The sequence below is a fragment of the Oryctolagus cuniculus genome, chromosome 11 (genome assembly GCF_964237555.1).
Source record: "Oryctolagus cuniculus chromosome 11, mOryCun1.1, whole genome shotgun sequence".
In the NCBI taxonomy this organism is placed as follows: domain Eukaryota; kingdom Metazoa; phylum Chordata; class Mammalia; order Lagomorpha; family Leporidae; genus Oryctolagus; species Oryctolagus cuniculus.
Genome location: NC_091442.1, coordinates 44,757,540 through 44,785,083, shown reverse-complemented (window position 1 = coordinate 44,785,083; position 27,544 = coordinate 44,757,540). Strand labels below are relative to the sequence as shown.

Here is a 27,544-nt window from a genome sequence, read left to right as displayed (position 1 = left end):
GACAAAATGTTTTCTCTTTCTCCCAGCCCGGAGCTCCCACTCACCTCAAAGAAGCAACTGGGGCATCCACACCCTTTTTCCTCCCAGCTCCTTCTCCTGGGGTCCTCCTGGCTCTGCGGATGCCATGTTTCAATGACACCCGCTTGCAATCACTCTAACTGGCCCAATGCACTTTCTTTGCATCAAACTTAAAAGCACTGGTTCTCATTCCCAAGGAGTCCACTGGCAGGGCTCACACACTTCATCTGTAGCCCAGCTGCTAAGAACGTGTCTGCGGCCTAGAACGAAACGCTGGGTGTCCGGGGTTTGCTTAAAAATGATATGGGCGGAGGAGAAGTGTGGGGGGGCATCAGGTCCAAGATGGGGCCCAGAGTGGAAAATCACTGCAGTAGGGCATGGAGTATTTGGGGGTTCAGGGGCCGCTTCCACATGTGGTCTGGGACAGGTGCCCACGTGCCTGCTATGGCTGGACTGCCAAGACCACAGTGAAAGAAGCATCAGCTTTCATAGCAATTTGATAAAATAATTCCATGTCTGTTAAAACTAGTAAAAGGGGCCGGTGCTGTGGTACCATAGGCTAATCCTGCAGCGCCGGCATCCCATATGTGTGCCAGTTCTAGTCCTGGTTGCTCTACTTCTGATCCAGCTCTCTGCTATGGCCTGAGAAAGTAGTAGAAGATGGTCCAAGTCCTTGGGCCCCTGCACCCATGTGGGAGACCCGGAAGGAGCTTCTGGCTACTGGCTTTGGATTGGCCCAGCTCCAGCTGTTGCGGCCATTTGGGGAGTGAACAGCAGATTGAAAACCTCCCCCCCCATCTTTCTGTAACTCTATTCTCAAATAAATATTTAAAAAAAACCTAGTAACAGAATAACTGCACTTCAATTCTCTTTGGTTTTTCTTTTTAATGTCATCTTTCTGGGAATTCTTTTTTTTTAAACTATGAGTCTATGATGGGTTGTACGTTTTGTTTTGTTTTAACATTTTTACTTATTTATTTGAAAAGCGGCATTAATCTTCCATCCGCTGGTTCACTCCCCATTTGGCCACACAGGGCTGGACCAGGTGGAAGCCAGGAGCCAGGAGCTCCATCCAGGTCTCCCACATGGTGGCAGGGGTCCAAGTACTTGCTGTTCTCCCAGGCACATCAGCAGGGAGCTGGACTGGAGGTGGAACAGCCAAGACCCCAACCAGCCACACATATGGGATGCCTGTGTGGCAGGAGCGGCTTAACCCGCTGCACCACAATGGCGGCCCTAGGATTGTACATTAAAAAAAAAAAAAGGCGAGGGAAGACCCCCCCCCACCCCCGGCTTCGGCCGACCAAGAAGGGTGGCTATCACCACAGTGCGCACCTGTGTGTGTTATGGCCAGCATTTTCCAGAATACAGACTTGGCATGGGAGTAGGGGCAAGGGCTGCCATTGGTTCTCGGTGTCTGCTCAGACGCACACGCGTAACTTACCGGAAAGCAGGCATCACTGAGTTTTCTGATTCCACAAACGTGGCAGCCCGCGCGGGGCCGGGGCGCCACCCGGGGTGCATGCGCGTTTGAGCACCGCGTGAGCACAGCCTCAACTTTCCCTCGCCTCTCGGCCACACAGGCTGTATCTCAGCCCACCAAAGGGTCCGTTCTTTCCCAACTTAAATACGACCAAGCCCTCTTGCCAGCCAGCCTGACAAACTCAGGTTTCTCCCCTGTGAAGTTTCCGGAGACGGTTTCGTGTGCGTGTGCACGCACGCACGATGCAAGCGGCTCCATCTGATATGACCTGGGGGTCACCTGCGGTGCCTGCGAGGGCTTTGGTGGTCGTCATCAAGGAGGAACCCTGGTACCAACCCGGGACAGCGGACGCGGGCCAGCCCACACCGGTCAACCCGGCTTCCTGGCCCAGCCGTGCTGTCCCCAGACCCAAGCGCTCAGAGCTTCGACTTCCAGGGGTGCAGTCAGCTGAGGGGGGCGGGGACAGGAGGGCGACCCCTGGCAGCTGTTCCGGACCGGGGGCTGAGTGTGTGTGTGTGTGTGTGTGTGTGCGCGCGCGCGCGCGGTTCTGCAGACGCCGCTGGCGGCGAGGGTGTGAGCGCCAGGTTCCCTGTGATTAAGGCGCAGCCTGGCCCGGCCAAGGCCGCGCCGCCGCCCCATCTGCCCAGCCCGCGGGAGCTTGGCGCCGCGCCTTGCCCTGCCAGCTCGCTCAGCTACCCACCGGCTCCTTGGAGACCGCCTTGGACGGGGCGTTGGTGCCAAGCTTTTCCAGCGGGTACACAATCTGTCGTCGTGGGCGCACGGGCACGAAGTAATGGAGGGCAGATGTCAGCGAGTGGGCGTAGGGTCTCTGGAACTGAAAGACAAGCAGTCTGTGTTGTAGGGGAAGGGCACCTCGGAGAGAGGGGCTGCGCAGATGTCTGCGTGTGGCTTTGCAAACACAAAACTCTGCGCTCGGCCAAGTCCGGAGAGGCAGGAAGGGGGAAAAAAAATCGGCAGATAAACAAACATACTCTTCGAGCAGAGGAATGAATTGTAGATAATGCCTGACACTAATGAAGATAATTACGAGGGTAATTACATTACTATCTCTGTGGGAATGACAGATAAACAAGTGGTTTTGGTTTATGGGATTTTTTCAGTACAAGTATTTTCCCCAGGAGGATACTCCTCTCCACAGTGATCATGAATCAGCTTCATTTGACCCCATTAAGCTGTGTTATCTGCGTCCTGTTAACCTTTGTGTGTTTGGCACGAGCCGCTCCGAGGAGGCAGGCAGATAAAAATGTCATCGAGGGGCAGCTCAGCGTGCATCTGAACGTCTTCCTGGTTGTGTGAGTTGCTCCTGTAGATTTCAGCCAGGCCCGACTGAGTAGTTTAGAGCACGTGTCTGGCCCTGGAAAGTGGAGGAGGTGGGGGTAGCAGGGCAGGTCCTGTGGACTCAGGCTATTACTAAATGATGAGTTGCACGGATGCTTCCTGAAATGGACTAGGGTAAGTCATGTTTTAGGAACGGACTTTAAATATGAATTTTATCCAGTTTTTTTTTTTTTAACTTGGCAGAGGAGTGGCCAGCTTAGCAGGTAAAGCCGCCCCCTGCAGCACCAGCATCCTATATGGGCACCGGTTCAAGTCCCGGCTGCTCCTCTTCTGATCCAGCTCTCTGCTATGGCCTAGGAAAGCAGTGGAAGATGGCCCAAGTGCCTGGGCCCCTGCACTCGCATGGGAGATCCAAGGAAGCTCCAGGCTCCTGGGCCAGACCCAGATGTTGCAGCTATTTGGGGAGTGAACCAGCAAATGGAAGATCTGTCTGTCTCTCTGTGTCTCCCTCTCTCTCTCACTCTGCCTTTCAAATAAAAAAAAATCTTAAGAAACTAACTTGACAGAGAAAGCTGAACATGGTGAGCTTAATTTCTCACATGGGGATGAAATCTTGGCGTTTGGGTGACACCGACTTAGAGCATTGTAACTGTTTTAATCCTCGAGAGGTAAACTGAGCAACCAGAACGTCTGACGGTCCATTTACTGAATGTAGGCTGGAAAGTAAGAACATAGAACCGAACGACAGGTGTAACTTCCTGAAGAGCAGAGCTCACGCGAGAAGATTCTGCTGTTTTAGAAAAGGCCCAGGCATCTCTAAGAGCTTCTAACAGGAGTTTCTGTAAACCCTCACCTTTGAACTTCACAAACTAAGAAACAGAAGCCAGAAATTCCTAGCCAGAGTTCTGTTTTTTTTTTTTTAGTATGTTTATGTGTATTTATTTATTTTCATCTACTTGAAAGGCAGAGTGATGGAGAAAGAGAGAATCTTCCATTTGCAGGTTCACTCTCCAAATGCTTGCAACATCCACAGCTGAGCGAGGTCAGACCCAGGAGCCAGAACTCCATCCAGCTCTCCCACGTGGGCGGCAGGGCCCAAGCACTTGAGCCATCATCTGCTGCCTCCCAGGATGCATTAGCAGGAAGCTGGATCAGCAGCGGGAGTGCCAGGTCTCAAACCAGCACTTGGATATGGGACACAAGCATCCCGAGCCGTGGCTTAACCTGCCGCCCCACAGCTTTCAGAGTTCTGCTTTAATGCCCGTGAGTTCCCTCAGCAAGTTCATGGAAAAATGCATACTATGAAAAAGCGATATTTTGTTCCAAAATAAACTTATCTTTTAATGTCATTTTTCCACAAAACTTTTTTATAAGATTTTATTTATTTATTTATTTGTAAAGGAGAATTACAAAGAGAGAGAGAGAGAGAGATCTTCCATTTGCTAGTTCACTCCCCCAAAATGGCTACAGTGGCAGGGGGCTGGGCCAGGCCAAAGCCAGGAGCCAGGAGCTTCTTCCAGGTCTCCCAAGTGCATGCAGGAGCCAAGCAGTTGTGCCATCTTTTGCTGCTTTTCCAGGCACATTAGTAGGGAGCTGGATTGGAAGTGGAGCAGCTGGGACTTGAACTGGTACCCACAGGGATGCTGGGTGGCAGCTTAACCCACTGTGCCACAATACTGGCTCTCTGCAGACCTTTTTAAGTACACTCAAACAATTATCTGCATAAATGCCAGCCCCAAATCTTCACTGAAGTCAACTGGGGATTGACAGCTGAATTTATAAATCCTTATCCAAAGTATTTGGAACTACTGCTTACGTTTGTTTTAAATGTATATGTGTAAATCAACTGGAAGTGCAGACTGCCAGGAAATCTGTTTCCAAATGTTTCTATAGCACTTAGAATATACAGTTGTAACATATTCCCCATTCCACACCGTTGAGGTAATTACATGAACGAACATTCCATGAAATGCCCAAGACATTATTTTAGTTATGGACAGAAATGGACTCTCTCCAACCTAGCACATCCCGGCAACATCATGAATAAAAACTAAGCACTTAATATCGCATCCTGAAGGTCACACAGTTGGCATCTGGCCAAATACAAAGTGAAAGGAAATTGTGCAGGACCAGAATTTTCCAGCAAAACTGTTACCTTCCCATCTCATTAAGTCCAAATCTAGGGCAATTGCATTGCTATTATGCTGCATTTTAAAAAAAAGATTTATTTATTTATTTGAAAGACAGAGTTACAGAGAGAGAGGCGGAGACAGAGAGAGATTGATCTCCCATCTGCTGGTTCACTCCCCAAATGGCCGCAACAACCAGGGCTGGGCCAGGCCAAAGCCAGGAGCCAGGAGCTTCTTCCAGTTCTTCCATGTGGTACAAGGGCCCAAGCACTTGGGCCATCTTCCATTGCTTTCCCAGGCCATAGCAGAGAGCTGGATTGGAAGTGGAGTAGCCAGGACTCAAACTGGCACCCATAAGGGATGCCAGTGCTTTAACCTGCTGTGCCACAGAGTTGGCCCCAATGCGACCTTTTTAAAAAAAAAATTATTTATTTATTTATTTATTTATTTGAGAGACAGATGAGAGAGAGCTCCCATCTGCTGGGTCATTCTCCATATGACCACAGAAGCTGGGGCTGGGTCAAGGTTGAAGCTGGGAGCCAGGAACTCAATTCAGGTCTCCCACTTTGGGGGAGAAACCCAATCACTTGAGCATCACTGCCTCCCAGTGTCTGCAATAGCAGGAAGCTGGAGTCAATGGCTGGTGCCTGGTACTGAACCCAGGTCCTCTACTGTGAGATGTAGGCGTCCTAACTGACGTCTTAACCGCTAGATCCAGCATCCACCTCCATACTGTGTTTTGACAGGAAAAAAAAATCACAAGAGCAACATGTGCATCTCATTAAAATTTTTTCCATGTTTTTTCTTGTTTCTTCTCTATTCTCTCCACACTTCTCCAAAAGGCTTTTGCTAAATAAGATACACTGGCAAAATTAGTGTTATATATATGCACTACACACTTCAGATTGTTTAATAAAAAAATCAAATAAATAGGGGGCCAGCATTGTGATGTAGCAGATTAGGTCTAAGTCCCACTTCTGATCCAGCTCCCTGCTAATGCGCCTGGGAAAGCCATAGAAGATGGCCCAAGTGCTTGGGCCCTGCCACCCATGTGGGAGACCCAGATGAAGTTCTAGGCCCCCAGCTTCAGTCTGGCCTAGTCCCAGCCATTGCGACCATTTGGGGAGTGAGCCAGCAGATGGTCAGTCTCCCTCTCTCTGTCTTTGTGTCTGTCTGTCTCTCTCTTTCCGCCTTTCAAATAAATAAATAAATCCATCTTTTTAAAAAAAAATCAATAGATAATGTCATTTTAATGTGCTCCACTCCCCTGTGGTCACTAAGAAGGAAAGTGACGGCACCACAGCATCTCGGCAGAGTATGAAAAGCTCTGAGATCCTGAGTGGAATCTACTGGAACGGCTTCTGCCTGGTCCAGTGGCTGAAGGCCATCAGCACTCCTCGAGTCTGTACAGAGTCGAGGACCAGTGAGTCTCAGGGACTCAGGGCCAACCTGCAGAATACAAACCCTTGGGGGATCCAGCCTGAATGGCTCCTGCCTGTGAACTACTCAGGGCACAGTGTGTAGGTGTATGTACGTGTACATGAGTGAGTGTGAATGCATGTGTGTGCACAGGGAGTGTGACTCTGGTGTGTGTGTGTGTGTGTGTGTGTGTGTGATTTCTAAGCTTTGGGAGCGGGCTTTGAATAAGAGAGACAAGCACCTTGGCCTTCCTGGTGAAATGTGTAAGCTCTGCTAGGGAGAAGTAGCATGTAAAGGGGAAGTGGCAGTAAGACGCAGGGCTTGCTAGAGGTGCATGTACAGAACCATTATGTGCACACGTTAGGTCCCTGTTTATCACAACAGTATTAGTTTGCATAAACATAATACATATTACATGGAGTGACACAGGGCTTTACTACGTAAAGGTTACAGTGGGATTACATATCTCCACTTTGATCCATCACTTTTATGAGGTGATTATAGTGCTTATTTGGAATGCCCTGGTAGTCACACCAATTTGATAGAATACAAACAATTTATTCTGTGCATTCATTACTCAAATGTAGTCTTGGCTTGAGGGAACACGCTAGGGTCATTTTGGCATTGCACTATTGTAGCATAAGAAATAATTGAGGGCCGGTGCTGTGGTGCAGTGGGTTAACGCCCTGGCCTAAGGTGCCAGCATCCCATATGGGTGCTGGTTCTAGTCCCGGCTGCTTCTCTTCTGATCCAGCTCTCTGCTATGGCCTGGGAAAGCAGTAGAAGATGGCCCAAGTCCTTGGGCCCCTGTACCCGCGTGGGAGAAGCTCCGGCCATTGTGGCCAATTGGGGAGTGAACCAACAGATCGAAGACTTCTCTGCCTCTCCTTCTCTCTCTGTGTAACTCTGACTTTCAAATAAATAAATAAATAAATCTTAAAAAAAAAAAGAAAGAATTTGATTTTCATGTCTCTGAGAGCATTTTTTGGCCTAGCTTTCAGTTTCTTTTTTGTCAATATGGAAAAAAAAGCCAACAAATTGTTCTAATCACATTGGTTGTGATTGTCTTAGTAACTCAAAGCTTCTTGGACTTTTGCTGTAGCATAAGAAAAGGGCGAAACTCAGTACACCCAGGGGAAATTCAGATCCCTGTTACAACCCAAGCCCACCCAGAGAGGAAGGCACAAAATGTGGCTCACAACACCAGTGATGACACCAGGAACCCTGCCCCGCCAGGAGACCGCGTCACCACGTGCCCTTACCTTGCCTTCCCGGCACTGTGGATAAATTGGGTAGTAGAGGCAGGACTTGTAGCCTAAACGGAGGATCTCCTTCAGAAAAAACTTGGTGTAGTGCCGGAAGACAGGGTTCAGGGCGAAGTGGTACAAGTGCCCGTGCTCCTCCCGCTGGTGGTGGCTGAAGTAGATGAAGTCCTCGATGTTGTAGTGGGACCGGATGTACTCTATATCCTGCGAAAGGTTAGGGAGAGGAGGCGCCAGGCAAGTCACATGCGTGCTGTGATGCGTGGCTATGAAAATGGCTTTAGGCACAATAGCAAGATGCGTATTTTTCTCTTCCATTATTTACTGCCTTGTCTTCCTTGTTAAATTTTCTCATTAGAAATTGGACTTGCCCCAAACGGTAGAGTTAGAAACATACCAGGGGATTCCAATTCAATCCCATCAAGGTGGCATGTACCAATGCCATCTCACTAGTCCAAGTGATCAATTTCTGTTCACAATTGATCATAATAGGACTAAGAGTCAAAGGGATCACATAAACAAGACTAGTGTCTGCAAATACTAACTGATAGAATAAAAAAGGGAGAGAACGATCCAACATGGGAAGCGAGATACACAGCAGACTCATAGAATGGCAGATGTCCTAAATAGCACTCTGGCCTCAGAATCAGCCCTTAAGGCATGCAGATCTGGCTGAAAAGCCCATGAGAGTATTTCAAGCATGGAAAGCCAAGACACTCTGTCAAAAAAAAAAAAAAATGACCTAAATGAAAGATCTCTGTGAGTAAAATCCCAGTGGAAAGAACAGGTCATCGCCGGCGCCGCGGCTCACTAGGCTAATCCTCCGCCTTGTGGCGCCAGCACATCAGGTTCTAGTCCCGGTCGGGGTGCTGGATTCTGTCCCAGTTGCCCCTCTTCCAGGCAAGCTCTCTGCTGTCGCCAGGGAGTTCAGTGGAGGATGGCCCAAGCACTTGGGCCCTGCACCCCATGGGAGACCAGGATAAGTACCTGGTTTCTGCCATCGGATCAGTGCGGTGCGTTGGCCGCAGCGCACCGGCCGCGGTGGCCATTGGAGGGTGAACCAATGGCAAAGGAAGATCTTTCTCTCTGTCTCTCCCTCTCACTGTCCACTCTGCCTGTCAAAAAATTAAAAAAAAAAAAAAAAAGAACAGGTCATCAAAGAAGGAGGTACCTTTCTCTGAAGGGAGGAGTGAACTTCCACTTTGACTACAACCTTGTCCAAATATGATCAGAGTCGGTGAACTCAAAAGGCTTCCATAGCCTTGGCAACTCATGACTAGAGCCCATGGTGATTACTGATGCCATAATCAAGAGTGTCAATTTGTTAAGTCAACAACAGGAGTCACTGTGCACTTACTCGTCATGTAGGATCTCTGTCCTTAATGTGCTGTACATTGTGATTTAATGCTATAACTAGTACTCAAACAGTATTTTTCACTTTGTGTTTCTATGTGGGTGCAAACTGTTGAAATCTTTACTTAATATATGCTAAACTGATCTTCTGTATATAAAGAGAATTGAAAATGAATCTTGATGTAAATGGAAGGGGGGAGGGAGAGGGAAACGGGAGGTTGCGGGTGGGAGGGAAGTTATGGGGGGGAGACACTGTAATCCATAAGCTGTACTGTGGAAATTTATATTCATTAAATAAAAGTTAAAAAAAGAAATTGGGTTTCTTGAAAGTTACAGCTTTGGAACTTGTTCCTTTTACTGGCTGCTAACAATTCTGAGAGCTTTGAGCCTTTGCCACTGGCCACTGGTGGCCCCCTGACCACTGCTGGGCAGGATGAGCAGAAGCTGGTTGGCACGAGACCAAGCATGTGGGAAATTCAGGAGGTGGCAGAACAGACCCACTCGCAGTCCCTGGACTCGCTATGTGGAAAGTGCCATCTCACAGAACACACACCTTGGGGCCAGCGCTATGGTGTAGTAGGTAAAGCAGCCGCCTCAAGTGCCGGCATCCCATATGGGCACTGGTTTGGGTCCCGGCTGCTCCACTTCCGATCCAGCTCTCTGCTATGGCCTGGGAAAGCAATGGAAGATGGCCCAAGTCCTTGGGCCCCTGCACCCACATGAGAGACCCGAAAGAAGCTCCTGGCTTCAGATCAGCACAGCTCCTGCCATTGCAGCTAATTGGGGAGTGAACCAGTGGATGGAAGACCTCTCTCTCTCTGCCTCTCCTTCTCTCTCTGTGTAACTCTTTCAAATAAATAAATAACTCTTTTAAAAAATAAAACGAACACACACCTTGATGGGCACGTGTGGCTGGGCTGTGAGACTTAGCCTCATCTAGCCCTACTCTCCTGAGGTACAGCGATTTTTACTCGGTAGAAGGTAATTTAAAGGGCTAGTGAGTATTTACATGCAAAAGGAAACTTGGGGCACACTGCTCCTGCTCCCAAGGGCCCAACACTGGCCCCATGCTTTGTCTTCCTGCATTGCATTGGGGACCAGGGGCTCATCCGCTCTGATCAAATACTGCTTCCCCGGTTCTGCTTCACCTGCCCGTCATGCACACCACTGGGGGTTGGGGACAGAGGGGCAGAACCCAAGGTGACAGTGGCTCTGATGACATGAGATTTCAACTCCTGACAAACAGGGCCTGTAAGACTCTACCTGAAAAATCACTGAAAACTAAAAAGCAAAGAGCCAACAGAGGTACTCGCTCTAAACAGCAGATGGGTCATCTAGTTTTCCTCCCATTCCAAGTCCCTTAAAATAACAATAAAAAACACCTTTTTTTTTTTAATCATGGCAGCACAATGGGGGCAAGGATGTAAGTTCTACCTTACAGGAAATTTTTGCCTGGAAAAGAAACCCTACCACCCTACCATTAGGCTAATCCTTCCTACCTTGGCCACTTGGAGGTCCCTGCCTGCCTGCTGGTGCTACATTCCAGCATGAAAAATGAACCCAGACAATGGACAGCACCTTCCCAATGAGACAGAGCAGGTGGGGGGCCTGCCAGCGGCAGGAGAGATGCAATGGAGAAATACACAGCCTCCCATACTGAAAACTTGATCTTTCATTCATGACTTGGACGGACTGTAGAAAAACTGACCAATGGAGAATGGAGAAACAGACAGGTGACTAGTGACTACACAGGAAACAAAGATTATTCTGGGAATAGGAGGGAATTGAGAAGAAACAATCGACATCATGTCCTCAGGGATGCCACAAAGGATCTTGCACCTAACAGTACAAATAAGGTGATACCAAAGAGGAACAATAAAAAAGTAAAAGAGGCTTGAGAGTTAAGTGTATGAAGTCTGAAATTAACATTCCAACAGAAGACCTGGATGATAGAATAAACATGGCTGAAGACTGGATTAGGGACTCAGAAGGCAAAATCAAGGAAATCTTCTAAAATGATGAGTAAGAAATGCGAGAGACACTAAGAGGCATTGGAGGACCAATTCAAGAGATCCGAGAAGAATGGAGGAAATGAAGGGGAAGAAAGAATGAAATTTAAAAAAAAGAAAGAATGAATGAAATTGTAGAAGAAAGTACTTCTCAAAAGAGGCAAGATACTTTGGCAAAATTTCAGAATTTCTGGGGTGAGAAGAAAATCTAATTCTTCAGAGAGTAAATAAACACATATATTTACAAACAGTCAAGATCCCAGTTGACATATGATGGTATTGCACCAGTAATATTGGATACTGGAAGACAAAGAGCACAAACACTGGGGCCGGCACCATGGCATAGTGGGTAAAGCCGCTGCCTGCAGTGCTGGCATCAGTCCCAGCAGCTGCTCCACTTCTGATCCAGCTCTCAGCTATGGCCTGGGAAAGCAGTGGAGGATGGCCCAGATGCTTGGGCCCCTGCACCCAGGTGGGAGATGGGGAACAAGCTCCTGGCTCCTGGCTTCGGATCAGCACAGCCCTGGCCATTGCGGCTATCTGGGGAGTGAACAAAAGGATGGAAGACCTCTCTCAGTCTCTATTTCTGCCTCTTTGTAACTCTGCCTTTCAAATAAACAATAAATAAAATCTTTTTTTAAAAAAAAGAGTACAAACATCAACATTCTGACAATAATTTGGATGAGAACTCTATACACAACCAAGAGAAGCCACAAAACTTGCAGAGATAAATCATAAATGTCCAGGACTGTACCGGGTCAGTGTGAGGACACAATTAAAAGTTGTTGTATACGTGTAGACTCAAAGACCTAACAGTCCACCACCCCTCTCCAGAATAGGGAATGAAAAAGAGAATGAATGCAAGAAACCCTAAGGAAATAAAGCTGGGGCCGGTGCTGTGGTGTAGTGAGTAAAGCAGCCACCTGCAGTGCTGGCATCCCATATGAGTGCTAGTTCGAGTCCTGGCTGCTCAACTTCTGATCCAGCTCTCTGCTATGGCCTGGGAAAATAGTAGAAGATGGCTCAGGTCCTTGGGGCCCTGCACCTGCATGGGAGACTGGGAAGAATCTCCTGTCTCCTAGCTTCGGATTTGTGCAGCTCTGGTCATCGCGGCCAAACTGGGGAGTGAACCAGCGGATGGAGGGCCCCGCCCCACCGCAACTCCTCTCTCTGTGTAACTCTGACTTTCAAATAAATAAATCTTAAAAAAAAAGAAATAAAGCAAGATGACATTATAAATGCCAAACGTGCATTTGATAAAATGCAGTACCTGTTCATAATAATAAACAGCTTCCAGTAAGCTAGAAATAGAAACCTTCCTTAATTTGATAAAGGATATCTCCCAGAAACCTAGAGCAATTATTTATGCTAAATGCAGGAAAATATAGAGTCACCTCATTAAATCAGGAATACCACAAAAGGGGGTCATGCTGTGGCACAGCAGGTTAAGCTGCCACCTGCAACACTGGCATCCCATACTGGAGTGCTGGTTCAAGTCCCAGCTACTCTGTCTGATCCAGCTTCCTGCTAATGAACCTGGGAAGGCAGTGGAGGATGGCCCCAGTACCCTGCCACCCATGTGGGTGACCAGGGTGCAGTTTCCAGCACCTGACTTCAGCCTGGTTCAGACTTGGCTGTTGCAGCCATCTGGGGAGTGAACCCATGGATGGAAGAGCACACCTCCCTCTCTCTCTCTCCCACCTCCCTGTCTCCTTCTCCCCCTCTCTCTCTGCCTTTCAAATGTATGATAAATCTTTTAAAAAAATCACAAAAGTAGCCATTATCAATACGACTATTCAGTGTTATTCTACCCAAACAATGAAACTGGAAAAGGAATAAGAAAAGAAATAACTACTAAAAAGGCAGGCATGGCAGATTCCCATGGTAAAAAGAGTCTGACCACCCAAAGCAGCATCTCTCATCCCACACCATCTGCTGCAGTGACCTTGCCACTGCCCCATCAAGAGCGGGATTCCAGAGCATGCCCTAGAACTACTCGGGCCAAGTGATGCTTCGGCAAGACAGAATCAACTGGAAAACTCCCACGGCTAATAAGAGACTAAGATGCAAGATCAAAATGCAAAAGTTAGTTGTTCTCCTAAACATACCAAAAGTAACGTTTAGAAGGTGAAATGAAGAATTCCATTTGTAAGACCAAGAAAAAAAATGATGAAACTTGTAGAAATAATTCATAAATGTTCAGTGTTGTCCTGGGTCAGAGTCTCAGCAGGAAAACAGAGGGTCTACTTATAAATTAGGATAATTGGAGGCGGAGTCAACAAAGGGAATAGCTGCAAGAATGGGGCAGGGTGCAGGGAGATGAGCCGGGGTGGTGCAGCAGCAACTGGGTGCTACTTCCATGCTAGGTAGGTGGCCTGGCAGGAGGACTGGCTGCAGGGACTCACGAAAAGAGTGTCCCGGAGAGGAGGTCACCTTGAAAAGGTCAGGGGGTTCAGTGGAGAGCTGATCAGCTCAGGCCTCCCTACCTCACCACCTTCCCCTCTCCTAAGCAGGGCTTCCCCTGAGCCAAGGGCAAAGGCACCACGATGCCGCCCATCTGCTCAGGCTCCAGGGGACAGAGGGAGGTAGAGAAGGGTGGAGACCATACCTATACAGCAAAGTATTCAACAGAAAAATAATACATAAAAAAGTCATAAAACAGTCCCAGAGAACCTAAACCAAAGGGTTGAACTCCACCACCTATGCAGGAAGCCCTGTTCCCAGAAGGAAGTCTTGATACTTTGATAAAGCCAATTTCACCTAAACTGTCCTATAAAATCCATGTAGGCACAAGTAAATTCATAAACAAGTATGACAAGGTTGATCTGGGGAGAAAATAGTCAAGGAAAAAAAAGAAATTTAGAAAAAAGAAGATAAACAAGACTTCCCTAGCAGATATCAAAGCACGCAATAATGCAATAGGTAGCTGCATATACATCCATGGAACAGAACGGAGCTTAAAATAGACACAGGCACATGGAAATTTAATAAAAGTAAAAGCAGCATTTTAAATCAGCAGGGAAAGAATGGACTGCTCAGTAATAAATGCTTTGTAATAACTGGCTGTAAATTGGGAAAAAATGTGTGTGCATGTGTGCGCATACACACACACACACACACACACAGTGGATGTGATTGAATGCAAGCAAGAACACTGGGAAGAATACATGCCTAACTACAGCAGTAATCCTGTGCAGAGAACAGTGGGAGAAACACACATCAACATGCAGAAATACATGTGCAGTGGACGATGACTTGAATTTTCAGAGTGAGACTGTTTTCTTGTTTCCTTTGCTGTATTTTAAACATTTTGGGCTGCAAAAGAAAAACGGAGATTTGAGAGGCTGCCCATCGGGATGCAGGCAGATGATGACCATATCCTTCAAAAGGAGAGGGCATTCACATGAAGTCAGTCAGAATAAAACCCGAGGATGGGCACTGTGTGCTAACTGATGATGTTCAAAGGTGAATCAGGGAAATCAACGTCTGTCTCACCACTTACCATTTCGTTTCTGATCACAGCAATGCCAACTATTTCTTCTGCAACTTCGGCTACAAATACCTGGAGCGGAGTTCCATCCTGAAAAGATAAATGTGTATTTGGAGCCCCTTAAAAATATCACTACTGGTGCCGGTGCTGTGGTGTCATGGGTAGAGCCGCCTGCAGTGCCGGCATCCCATACGGACACTGGTTCGAGACCTGGTTGCTCCACTTCTGATCCAGCTCTCTGCTATGGCCTGGGAAAGCAGTGGAAGATGGCCCAAGTGCTTGGGCCCCTGCACCCGTGTGGGAGACCTGGAGGAAGCTCCTGGCTCCTGGCTCCTGGCTTCTGGCTTTGGATCGACTTTTGGGAAGTGAACCAGCAGATGGAAGACCTCTCTCTCTCTCTCTCTCTCTCTCTCTCTCTGCCTCTCCTTCTCTCTCTGTGTTGCTCTTTCAAATAAATAAATCAATCTTTTTAAAAAATCACTCCTGGCATGTCTGCAAGCTGTTGATAGTGGCTTTTAAACATAACTACATCACGCCAGTGACAGAACCAACATCTACCAAGACATACTTTGGGCCAGGTGTTAAGTTCAAAGCCCTCCCTGTGTTCTGGGGATTGTCATCCCCAACCCTATAAGCCAAGCAGTGCTACTGAATCTACTTCGCTTTATGAGAAAACAAGGCTGGCGGCGCCGCAGCTCAATAGGCTAATCCTCCGCCTGCGGCGCTGGCACCCCAGGTTCTAGTCCCGGTCGGGGCGCCGGATTCTGTTCCGGTTGCCCCTCTTCCAGGCCAGCTCTCTGCTGTGGCCCGGGAGTGCAGTGGAGGATGGCCCAAGAGCTTGGGCCCTGCACCCACATGGGAGACCAGGAGAAGCACCTGGCTCCTGGCTTCGGATCAGCATGGTGTGCCGGCTGCAGTGCGCCAGCAACAGCGGCCATTGGAGGGTGAGCCAACGGCAAAGGAAGACCTTTCTCTCTGTCTCTCTCTCTCACTGTCCACTCTGCCTGTCAAAAAAAAAAAAAAAAAAAAAAAAAAAAAAAAAAAAAAAAAAAGGCCGGCGCCGCGGCTCACTAGGCTAATCCTCCGCCTAGCGGCGCCGGCACACCGGGTTCTAATCCCGGTCGGGGCGCTGGATTCTGTCCCGGTTGCCCCTCTTCCAGGCCAGCCCTCTGCTGTGGCCAGGGAGTGCAGTGGAGGATGGCCCAGGTGCTTGGACCCTGCACCCCATGGGAGACCAGGAAAAGCACCTGGCTCCTGGCTCCTGCCATCGGATCAGCACGGTGCGCCGGCCGCAGCGCGCCGGCCGCGGCGGCCATTGGAGGGTGAACCAACGGCAAAGGAAGACCTTTCTCTCTGTTTCTCTCTCTCACTGTCCACTCTGCCTGTCAAAAAAAAAAAAAAAAAAAAAAAAAAAAAAAAAAAAAGAGAGAGAGAGAGAGAAAACAAGGCTTTGGAGGCTGAGGCTGAGTAACCTGCCAGGAGGTTCTGTTACTAAGGGATGTGTCTCTGTTTCAAACCCCGCACCCCTTTAATGTACGCAGAATCTGACTTCTCTAGTTCTGCATCACTGGTTCTCAAATTCTGTGACTTCAGGACCCCGGTACCCTGAGGATTCCAGTGAGCTCTGGTTTATATTTGTGATATCTATTGCTATTTTCTGTATTAGAAAATTTAAAGTGAAAAAATTTTTAATTTTTGTCTAAGTTATTGATTAAAACAAGACCTTAAACTTTTTGTCATCTAAAAATAACAATACATTTCATGTTAATATAATGAGTTTTTAATTGAAAATAAACATATTTTCCAAAGAAAAATATTTAAAAGAGAAGCATTGTTCTGTATTTTTGCAAATTTCTTTGACGTCTGGCTTAATAAAAGACAGCTGGATTCTCATATCTGCTTCTGCCATCAATCTGTTGCAATATGTTGTTTTGGTTGAAATATATTAAAAACAATTTTTTCTTCATTAAGATATGTAACTGGAAATGGGAGAAGTATTTAAATAGTCTTTTTAGATAATTGCAGGTAATTTTTTTGACACATTATAAAAAATCAACAAGTGGCAGTGTTTTCAAGGCTAATTGCAGCATGTACTCTGAAACCATGTCCGTGAGCTTTGTGTGTGCTACTACATTAAAACCCACTAGTCTGTTTTGCATTCTGAATGAATTTTTTACCTATGCCTGCTTTTGCTGCACTGTGCATTATTTATCTGGAAAACATGGATCCACCAAGCTTGAGTTTTATCACAGAGGACAAATGCTGTCAGTTGTTTCCTGCGAGTCACGAGCTCATCTCATTCATTTTTCAGAAACCGTCTGCCAACTATCTGAGTCCAAATTGACAATTTTTTTTTTAGTTTTAAGCTTTTTATTTAGTGAGAGAAATGCATAGGAGAGTGAGGGGCCTAGCTAAGAAAGAGAAATCTGAATTCATACCGAGCGCCAGGAGCCAGCCACGTGGAGGAGCATGCAGACCAGAAAGCACGGGGTGGGGTGCCCGAAGGCCACGCGCCCCGAAGGCACGGGACAACGTGGCCCGGAAATGACAAAAGAGGCAAAAGGCCAAAAAGGGCCTTTAATAATCTACTTCCAAAGGGGAGTGGCTAATTAACTTGATTGGCAGGTGGGCACACAGGTGTGGTCAGGTAGGGGCATGAGGTCACATAGAGGGCGTGGTGCAGGCATGGTCTTCTGGCTCACAAACATGATCAATTTTACCCTATATGCCTGCCTACAACACCCCCCCCACCACCACCGAGACTCCATTCCCTTAATCCTAAGGGATGTTGAAGGGTGTAGAATCATCACATCTTCTATAGTTGCTTCCTGCTTATGAGGGGCGTTGTAGAGGCCCTGCCTGTCCTGGGTCTGGACGTCTCTATCTTATCTAACAAATTTGCTTTGTGAGCTGGAGCAGCAAAATGACAATATTTCACCTGCCAGTTGTCCTTTCAAGTAAAAATGGGGTCCCACAAACAGCACTGCTTTAGCACACAACCCTCCAACAACTGAAGAAGACTTTTTTTTTTTTTCTTACAACAACCCACATGCTCCGGGATGCATCAGAAGCATGTCCCACTTTGCCACACTGAAGACCAAGAAGACACTGACTCAGGGCTTGGGTTTCACAAAGTTAATAATTTTATTGTTTCATCGAGGATATTCCTCAGCGAAACTGGCTGTTCCTTTCCTTTTTTTTCACTGATATTGTAACCGAGATGGTTAAAATTGTATGCAGCTATACAAAATGTTTAAATTCTGTACACTTTGCCCAGTATCCCCTAATTGTAATATTTTCCAAAAACTGTAGTGTAGTACAACTGGCACGAAACTGACACTGATGCAACCATATGTGTCAAGGGTGTGTTTGGGTGTCGGCACTGTGGTGTGGTAGGTTAATCCTCCACCTGCGGTGCCGGCATCCCATATGGCTGCCAGTTCTAGTCCTGGCTGCTCCTCTTTCAACCCAGATATCTGCTATGGCCTGGGATAGCAGTAGAAAATGGCCCAAGTGCATGGGCCCCTGCACCTGCATGGGAGACCCGGAAAAAGCTCCTGGCTCCTGGCTTCCCATAGGCCCAGCTCCAGCCATTGCAGCCATTTGGGGAGTGAACAAGCAGATGGAAGACCTCTCTTTCTGCCTCTCCCTCTCACTGTCTGTAACTCCAACTCTCAAATAAATAAAATCTTTAAAAAAAAAAAAAAAAAGGTGTGTATGTGTTGAGTTCTGCACACATTCGTGTGCGCCTGTATGTGCATCCGAAGTTCTACAGGATTTCAGTGCAGGTGGAGTCAATGTACCCACCCCCATAGTCATGATGTCATGATGCTGAACAGTTCTGACACCCAGAAACCTCAAGTTGCCCTTTCATAACCAAATTCACCTCCCTCCTGTGCTCTCGGCCTCTGGCAACAGATAATCCGCTCCGTGCTTCTTTCTTTGTTGTTTTTTTTTTTTTTTAGATTTATTTATTTATTTGAAAGTCAGAGTTACAGAGAGAAGGAGAGGCAGAGAGACAGAGAGAGAGAGAGACAGAGAGAGAGGTCTTCCATCCGCTGGTTCACTCCCCAGATGGCCACAACGGCCGGAGCTGCACCAATCCAAAGCCAGGAGCCAGGAGCTTTTTCCGGGTTTCCCACACAGGTACAGGGGCCCAAGGACTTGGGTCATCTTCTACTGCTTTCCCAGGCCATAGCAGAGAGCTGGGTCAGAAGTGGAGCAGCCGGGACTCAAACTGCATCCATATGGGATGCTGGCACTGCAAGCAGCGGCCTCACCCGCTATACCACAGCACTGGCCCACCGTGTTTCTGAAATTTGGTTCTAAAATGTCTGTTCTTCATTTCCTAATGTCATGTGGGTAACTAATAGAGCACCTGAAAAGTAATCTATAGAAGTGAAATTGACACTTTAAGATGTGATGACTTTGAATAGCCTTGGTCTCAGCTGTTGAGGAACAGCGTTTTGTTTTTTTTTTTTTTTTCATACTATTTGTTGAACTCTGTACTTAGTGTAGGGTTAACTGTATGTGTATGTGTATATTGTGGCAAAAAATTACTTACATAAAGAATCTCTGTGAGTAAGACCCCAGTGGAAAGAAGGGGCCATCAAAGAAGGAGGTACCTTTCTCTGAAGGGAGGAGAGAACTTCCACTTTGATTATGGCCTTGTCTAAATAGTGTCGGAGTTTGTGGACTCAAGAGGCTTCCATAGTCTTGGCAGCTCATGAGAAGAGCCTCGGGTGATCACTGACATCATAAATAAGAGTGTCGATTGTTAAATCAACAACAGGAGTCACTGTGCACTTGCTCCCCATGTAGTACCTCTGTCCTTAATGAGTTGTACTATGAGAATTAACGGTCTGGGGCTGGTGCTGTGCCATAGCAGGGAAAGCTGCTGCCAATAGTCCCAGCATCCCATATGGGTGCTGGTTCAAGTCCTGGCTTCTCCACTTCTGATCTAGCTCTCTGCTATGGCCTGGGAAAGCAGTAGAAGATGGCCTAAGTCCTTGGGTCCCTGCACCTGCTTGGGAGACCTGGAAGAAGATCCTGGCTCCTGGCTTTGGATTGGCGCAGATCTGGCTGTTGTGGCCAATTGGGGAGTGAACCAGCGATGGAAGACCTCTCTCTCTCTCTCTCTCTCTCTCTCTCTCTCTCTCTCTCTCCTTCTCTGCATCTGCCTCTCTAACTCTGCCTTTCAAACAAATAAATAAATCTTTAAAAAAATAATTAACAGTAAAACTTGTCTTCAAACAGTACTTCATACTTTGTGTGTCTGTGTGGGTGCAAACTGTTGAAATCTTTACTTGGTATAGAGTACGTCTTCTGTATATAAGGATAATTAAAAATGAATCTTAATGAAGAACAGGATGAGATAGGGAGTAGGAGGTGGGATGGAAGTGGGCGTGGGAGGGTGGGTATGAGGGGAAGAACTGCTATATTCTTAAAGCTGTACCTATGAAATTTATATTTATTAAATAAAAGCTTTCTAAAAATTGTATGTGTGTAAAGTTAATTGAAAATAGATCTTAGTAAAAAATAACAATGGGAATAGGAGAGGAAGGAGGTAGAAGGGTGGGAGTATGGGTGGGAGGGAGGACAGAATAGGAAGAATCACTATGTTCCTAAAATTATATTTGTGAGATGCATGAAGTTTATGTACCTTAAATAAATGTACCTTAAATAAAAGGTTTCTGAGGAAAAGAAAAGAATTTGGAAAAAAATAAATAAATAAATAAGGTCAGCATTACATTGAATTATTACTAAGAAACATTTGTTTGTGTGGTCAATTGCTTAAAATGGTTCAATAAACTAATCAATCAGGGATTTTGTCAAAAAAAGTCATATAGACAGAGCCCCATAGTGCATATAGGGATTGGCTGTTTTTTTTTTTTTTTTATACTTGGCATACTTTTCCGGAGCTGCAGACACACGTGGCTCCTCCCACTGCTGAGCAGTATTCCTTGGCACACATGCGCCATCAATTTACCTGCTGAAGGCCACCTGCGCCAATCCACGTCCCAGTCCTCATTTTTCTAGAATCAATGCCCTGGAGTGTATCTTCTAGGTTTTAGTAGATTTTTTTTAATGAAATTTCCAAAATGCTTTCCAGGCCGTTTGTACCATTCTACATTCCTGCCAGCAACATGGGAATGATCCAATTTCCCCATACCCTCACTGGTATCTACCAGTGTCGCTGTGTTTTGTTTTAGCCACGGAGAGAGCGAGCCTTCTACTGACACTGGGAGTGCGTGGTGCTGAGGACGTTCACAGCTGCTAACCATGCCTCGCTGCACACAGAGATGCCAGCACGGCTTTGCCACCATTGGTGCAGAAATCAGCACAGGGAAACAGAGGCTCACTTCCCTAAAAATTCCTGTCTTGGAAGGCCTCCAGATTCCTTACACCACACTTTGAGAACCACGACTTGAGATCATCCCACTGAGACAGGCCAGGAGGGAAGCAGCAAAGAACAAAGAACCGACGAGGGCCCGTGCCGTGGCTCACTAGGCTAATCCTCTGCCTTGCGGCGCCAGCACACCGGGTTCTAGTCCCAGTCGGGGCGCCGGATTCTGTCCCGGTTGCCCCTCTTCCAGGCCAGCTCTCTGCTGTGGCCAGGGAGTGCAGTGGAGGATGGCCCAAGTCCTTGGGCCCTGCACCCCATGGGAGACCAGGAAAAGCACCTGGCTCCTGCCTTCAGATCAGTGCGATGCGGCGGCCATTGGAGGGTGAACCAATGGCAAAAAGGAAGACCTTTCTCTCTCTCTCTCTCTCTCTCACTGTCCACTCTGCCTGTCAAAAAAAAAAAAAAAAAAAGAAAGAAAGAAAGAACCGACGAACCCAAGGTAAAACACACGCTGGGCAGGGAGAGGGGGTTTATTTTAATTTGATGTCATTATAAATATTAAATATTTGTGTGTATATGTTTGGTGTCTCCCTTCTGATGACTTAAAGTTTTTTTTTTTTTTTTTTTTGCAAAAGAACCAGTATCTGGGAACTTTCTAAATGACCCCAAATTTGGAATGAAGAGATGAATGGGACGGGATACTTCATGTCATGATGTAGCTGAACCTCACAAACATACTCCTGAGCAAAAGAAATCTAATCTCAGAAGACAAACTATGTGATTCCACTAACACAGAGTTCACAATCAGGCATAAATAGAAGTCAAGGTCGGGCCCACCTGTGGCTTAGTGGGCTAAGCCTCTGCCTGCAGTGCTGGCATCCCATATGGGCATTGGTTCTAGTCCTGGCTGCTCTACTTCCTACCCAGCTTTCCACTATGGCCAGGGAAAGCAGTGGAAGATGGCCCAAGTACTTGGGCCCCTGCACCCATGTAGGAGCCCTGGAAGAAGCTCCTGGCTCCTGGCTTCGGATCAGCTCAGCTCCGGCCATTGTGGCCAGTTGGGGGAGTGAAGCAGGGGATGGAAGACCTCTCTTTGTGTCTCTCCCACTCTCTGTGGCTCTACCTCTCAAATAAATCAATAAAATCTTAAAAAAAAAAAAAAAAGTCAAGGTGGTGTGAACCTAGGAGAAGGTACCTGAATGGAAGCATGACAGGAACTTACAGGGGCACCGAGGTGGCTTTGTTTCTGGAAAACAGGGGCTGGTTGTATGGTGGATTCAAACTGGGAAATCTACCAAAATGTTTATTGGTCATACTTCACTACACTAAATAAACCTTATTTATTTGAAAGTCAGAGTTACACAGAGAGAGAAGGAGCAGCAGAGACAGAGAGAGAGAGGTCTTCCATCCAGTGGTTCACTCCCAGATTGGCTGCAATGGCCGGAACTGGGCCAATTTGAAGCCAGGAGCCAGGAGGTTCTTCCCCGTCTCCCATGTGGGTGCAGGGGCCAAAGGACTAGGCCATCTCTTTTTTTTTCTTTTTGACAGGCAGAGTTAGACAGTGAGAGAGAGAGACAGAGAGAAAGGTCTTCCTTCTGTTGGTTCACCCTCAAATGGCTGCTACGGCCAGCGCACTGTGCCAATCCGAAGCCAGGAGCCAGGTGCTTCTTCCTGGTCTCCCATGTGGGTGCAGAGCCCAAGTCCTTGGGCCATCCTCCATTGTACTCCCGGGCCACAGCAGAGAGCTGGACTGGAAGAGGAGCAACCAGGACAGAATCTGGTGCCCCAACCGGGACTAGAACCCGGGATGCCAGCGCCGCAGGCAGAGGATAAACCTAGTGAGCCTCAATGCGGGCCTGGGCCATCTTCTACTGCTTTCCCAGGCCACAGCAGAGAGCTGGATCGGAAGTGGAGAAGCGGGACTTGAACCAGTGTCCATATGGAATGCCGGCACTGCAGGTGGCGGCTTTACCTGCTAAGCTACAGCACTGGCCCCTACACTTTTATTTTTCAAAAAAGAAGCTATTATATCAATGGACCCAGCTATGTGCTTCCCTAACTCTAAGCCTCCTTCCATGGCTAATTAAATTGTCCCACATGGGCCTTAAGAGGCCATGTCAATGCAAGGATCTCCCAGCCCGCCCTTTGCCGGGGCACAGGCACATATTCCTGGCCTAGAAAGAGAACCCAACATTTGTCTTAAGGGATCTTTCACAGCCCATGCATTTCCTGAGGGTGCAGCCAGCTCAACAAAACCATTTGGCCAGATGCATCACCCAACAGGATCAAAATGGAATCATACCACCCTGTGTCTAAAACCTACTGCTGCTGGCATGGGCACTAGACACCCATGGAGCACTTAACCATAGTCGGATTCACTTATTCCCAGCATTAGGATCCATTTGGGGACATTTGTCTGCATCAAGTCCAATTTTCCACCCCCATGATAAGGATCAGCCACCACTGGAACCGCCATCAGACCCCGATGGCCCCACGTCATGAGGACAAGGAAGCCGGTCTGGTCACAACAGGTACTTACGGGGTCTCTGCGAGCCTCATTGTATTGGTCTAAATCTTCCAATAGGCTCTTACTCAGCAGGAGGGTGCTGACAAGATTTTCAACGCCAGGAGTATCCCTGAGAGTGGCTAACCTTATGTCAATGGACCTGGGTAAGGAGATAAGCATATTTTTAATATTACCACCAAGACAGAGAAAGAATTGTAATATATCACACTTACATAAAATAATATCCAGCAAAGTATATGAGGATTCCTCAAATAGTTCATAGAAAATGGAATCAACAGAAAAGTTTATTTTGCTGTAAAAACTTTTGATATCCATATTATGATTTTTTTTAACTTTTATTTAATGAATATAAATTTCCAAAGTACAGCTTATGGATTACAATGGCTTCCCCCCATAACTTCCCTCCCACCCGCAACCCTCCCCTTTCCCTCTCCCTCCCCCTTCCATTCACATCAAGATTCATTTTCAATTCTCTTTATATACAGAAGATCAGTTTAGCATATATTAAGTAAAGATTTCAACAGTTTGCACCCACATAGAAACACAAACATATTATGATTTTTAAATGAATTTTTGAAGGTTTCATGTACATCTACTTTTTGCACAAAACTAAACTTATCTTTTAATTCCACTTCCATAAAATTTTTGAAAACCTTGTATTCATAAAACAGTGGGGTTTGATGGACTATACACTTGATCTTAGCCAAAAGGCCAAGAAGTGATTGCTTAACTATAAAAGTAATTCATTTCATTCTAGAAAACCTGGAAACACACTCAGAATTGCAAAGAATAATAATGTAAACATCACTGACAATATCATTAACCATTAAAGATAACATAGCGACACTTTAAGTGCATTTAATCTAAAATGTTCACCACCATGCTTTATTCCATATTTTTTTCCGATGTAGCACTGAAGTAACCCCACCAATTTTTAAGATAGGTTAAGAGGAAAGTACATTGGGTTCATGAGTATGTACCTCAGGGAGCAGCCCAAGGCTGCATGGTCTGCACGCCTCACATTTCAGACTGAACGCTCTGAGGTTGCTGTCTGAAAGTGCATACTAATTTTATCTTTGACTTTGTGTTTTGAAGGGAAGCTGAGTCAGACACTGGGGCATGACTTGGGGCTTGGGGCCTCAGCTCACACGTGGTCCCTTCTCACCTCTCACCGTCTCAGCATGACAGGTCCCTCCTAATGTTAACAAAGTAAAATAGCCTGTCTTACTTAACTTCGAATTATATTGAATGTCAGGGCAGAAAGTTTAAAGCATGCTCCCTTATTCACAAAGAACAATTTACATGTATAGTTAACTAGTCAAAAAGACAATGAATTGATATTACCTTAATAACATTTATAAGCAATTTTTAAGCGAAAGGACTTGGTTCTGATATGGTACACCCAAATCTAATTTGATGGGTTAAAGATGTAAATATGAAAAACAAGACCACAAATGTACTAGGAAAATACTCAAGAGAATTTTTTTTTTTTTTTTTTTTTGACAGGCAGAGTGGACAGTGAGAGAGAGAGACAGAGAGAAAGGTCTTCCTTTGCCGTTGGTTCACCCTCCAATGGCCGCCACGGCCGGCGCGCTGCGGCCGGTGCACCATGCTGATCCGATGGCAGGAGCCAGGTGCTTCTCCTGGTCTCCCATGGGGTGCAGGGCCCAAGCACTTGGGCCATCCTCCACTGCACTCCCGGGCCACAGCAGAGAGCTGGCTTGGAAGAGGGGCAACCGGGACAGAATCCGGCGCCCTGATTGGGACTAGAACCCTGTGTGCCGGTGCCGCAAGGCGGAGGATTAGCCTAGTGAGCTGCGGTGCCGGCCCTCAAGAGAATTTAAAACAGATGGCCACACAAAACCTTGTACACGAGTGTTCATGGCAGCAGTACTGATAATATCCCCTAAGATGGAAACAACCTGAATTTCCATCAGCTGATAAATGGAGGAACTGATGAATGTATACACATACAGCGGAACATCAACCAACCATAAAGGAGAATGAAGTATGGATACAAGCTCCCACGTGGACGAAACTTAAAGACATTATGTTCCGCAAAGGAGGCCACATAAAAAACGCCATGTACTATAAAGTTCCATCTGTATGAAATGTGTAGAAGAGGCCAATTTACAGAAACAGACTGGTGTTTCTGGTGACTGCTGGATTGAGGAAGAGAATTGGAGTGACTGCTTAAAGGGTATGCGTATCTTCTGGGGTAGTGGAAATGTTTTGGAATCAAATAGAAGCAATGGTTGTGCAACACTTTAAGTCTACTAAAAACCACTGGATTGTACATTTGACATGAGTAAATTCAATAGTATGTGAATTACATCTCAACAAAGTTGTTATATATATATATTACCAAGGAAAGTTGAAAGGAAAAAGAAAAAGGAATGGCAATAATAGCCAAAAATAAGCCAACATAACCATGTAAACATCAGGTAAACTAGACCTTAAGGCAAAATCATTATGACAGGGAAGGTCTTTATTTGATAAAAGTGAAAATTCACTTGGAAGATACAACACTATCAAATCTGCAGGTGTCTAACAATATAGCTTCAGGATACAGAAATAAAGACAGGGTTATGAGATGAATTTGACTAATGCACCATCATACTGGTAGAATTTAATACAGCTCTCTCAGAAACGGGCATCAGACAAAAGATTTTAAAGATTGTAGAGAATTTGGATTAGCTTAAGCTAAAAGGCGCTACATCCCCCAAATGAGAACAAACCTGGTTATCTAAAAGTCTTCTCAACATTATCAACCCACTGAAGTGTCTAATTGCAGTCCCATTCTTCCAGGGCTCCAGGCCCAGACTCTCAGCCTCTTCTTGGGTTACATTCAGTATGTAGCACAGAGTATTTTCACTGGATGGCACTGGTTGTGCTGGTCTGTATGTCTGCACTTGCCCTAAGAGCTATTTTTCAAAAAGATTTTTACTTAACTCAGAGCAGGAGGTAGGCTGTAGCCCTCACAGCAGACTTCTTTTTTTTTCCTGCAGGCTCTGAGGCAAGATACCTGTTGTATATACTGCAGCTTTCACATCAGGTGCCAGAAATAGCAGCCTGGTTTGTTTGGCTTTAACTAGAATGAGATGATGTGGGGGTGGGGAGTGGCGGCTATGGCCAAAAAAAAAAAAAAAAAGGAAACATAAACACAGCAACAGGTATGTGTCCTACTTGTTTTCACAGAACAACTGAGAGGAGCTTCTGCAAAAAGTGAGAGATGTACATGGTGGCATGCTTAAGTACATACATCAAATGGAGATGGTGTTCATCATAGAACTAGTACATACACCAAAAGGAGATTGAACTAGTGAGTGGCTGACTCTGTTTTTAACCTAGTCTCATTAAACCATAAAGATCGGGAATATTCATTGAGGCTCTATAAAACGGTACCAAGACCTACTGCAAAATTAAGTTTACATCTAATAAATAAGTAACCCAGAAACCAAGTTCACTTGGATGTTTACAAATCGGACTTCCGATTTGGAAGGACTCTGCACCGTTTAGACGGTGGCTAAATGGGTGGATTCAAGTACAAGCTTCCTAGGGCAGGCACTTGGCACAACTGTTTGACACTTCACTTTTCCACTCCAGGTTGAATGAATGAACTGTGTCAGACACCTACAAGTCTATGTGTGTGGTATGGTCACTCTGCCTTGCCGAAAATAGGGCAAAGTTTGATACCAATGAATGAGAACAAAATGACAGGAAGAAAAAAAAAAAAAAAGCAACCTGAGTTGGCTGAAATCCAAAGGAGTGATCTATGTATCAGGCTCACAAAGCAACCATAGCGTCCTTGTTTCACCTTAAACAAACAAACAATGCAAAAGGGCAAAACCCACAAACTAAAAAGTGAAGTTTGTGGGCTTCTATTCAAGGAATCTGCCTTAAAGCAGACGGTGCTGAGTATTGGCACCACTAGAACATTCTACATTAACAACACCAGCCTGCAAGAGGTGTTAAGAGAGACACAATCAACAACACGGCAGCCAGGAGTGAGGGGGCCAGTCACAGAGAAGCAAATCAAACACGAACGGCCAGGGGAGGAGCCACTGAAAGGCTGACTACTCTGGGGCATTCTAATTTGCTGAGCTAAGATGACAGCTGCTGTGTGGTTTAAACAATAGAAAACAATTTATAACACAACAAGTATTAGTTGGATGAACAATTAGTTGCAACATACTCCCCCCAAATTAA

General features: G+C 46.3%; 1 protein-coding gene across 4 annotated transcripts in view; it reads right to left on the bottom strand.

Annotated features, from left to right (window-relative positions):
- CFAP61 (cilia and flagella associated protein 61) overlaps positions 1 to 27,544 on the bottom strand; it is a 252,953-nt gene that overhangs the window by 140,919 nt on the left and 84,490 nt on the right. For 3 of the 4 annotated variants that reach the window (XM_008256339.4, XM_008256341.4, XM_008256340.4), the window contains 4 exons: positions 23,348 to 23,474; positions 14,475 to 14,552; positions 7,611 to 7,817; positions 2,202 to 2,336 (listed from right to left, as the gene is read on the bottom strand). In XM_008256339.4, the coding sequence (XP_008254561.2) occupies positions 2,202 to 2,336; positions 7,611 to 7,817; positions 14,475 to 14,552; positions 23,348 to 23,474 (547 nt within the window). The remainder of the gene's footprint in view (positions 1 to 2,201; positions 2,337 to 7,610; positions 7,818 to 14,474; positions 14,553 to 23,347; positions 23,475 to 27,544) is intronic. The other variant, XM_051845334.2, reaches the window with a different exon arrangement.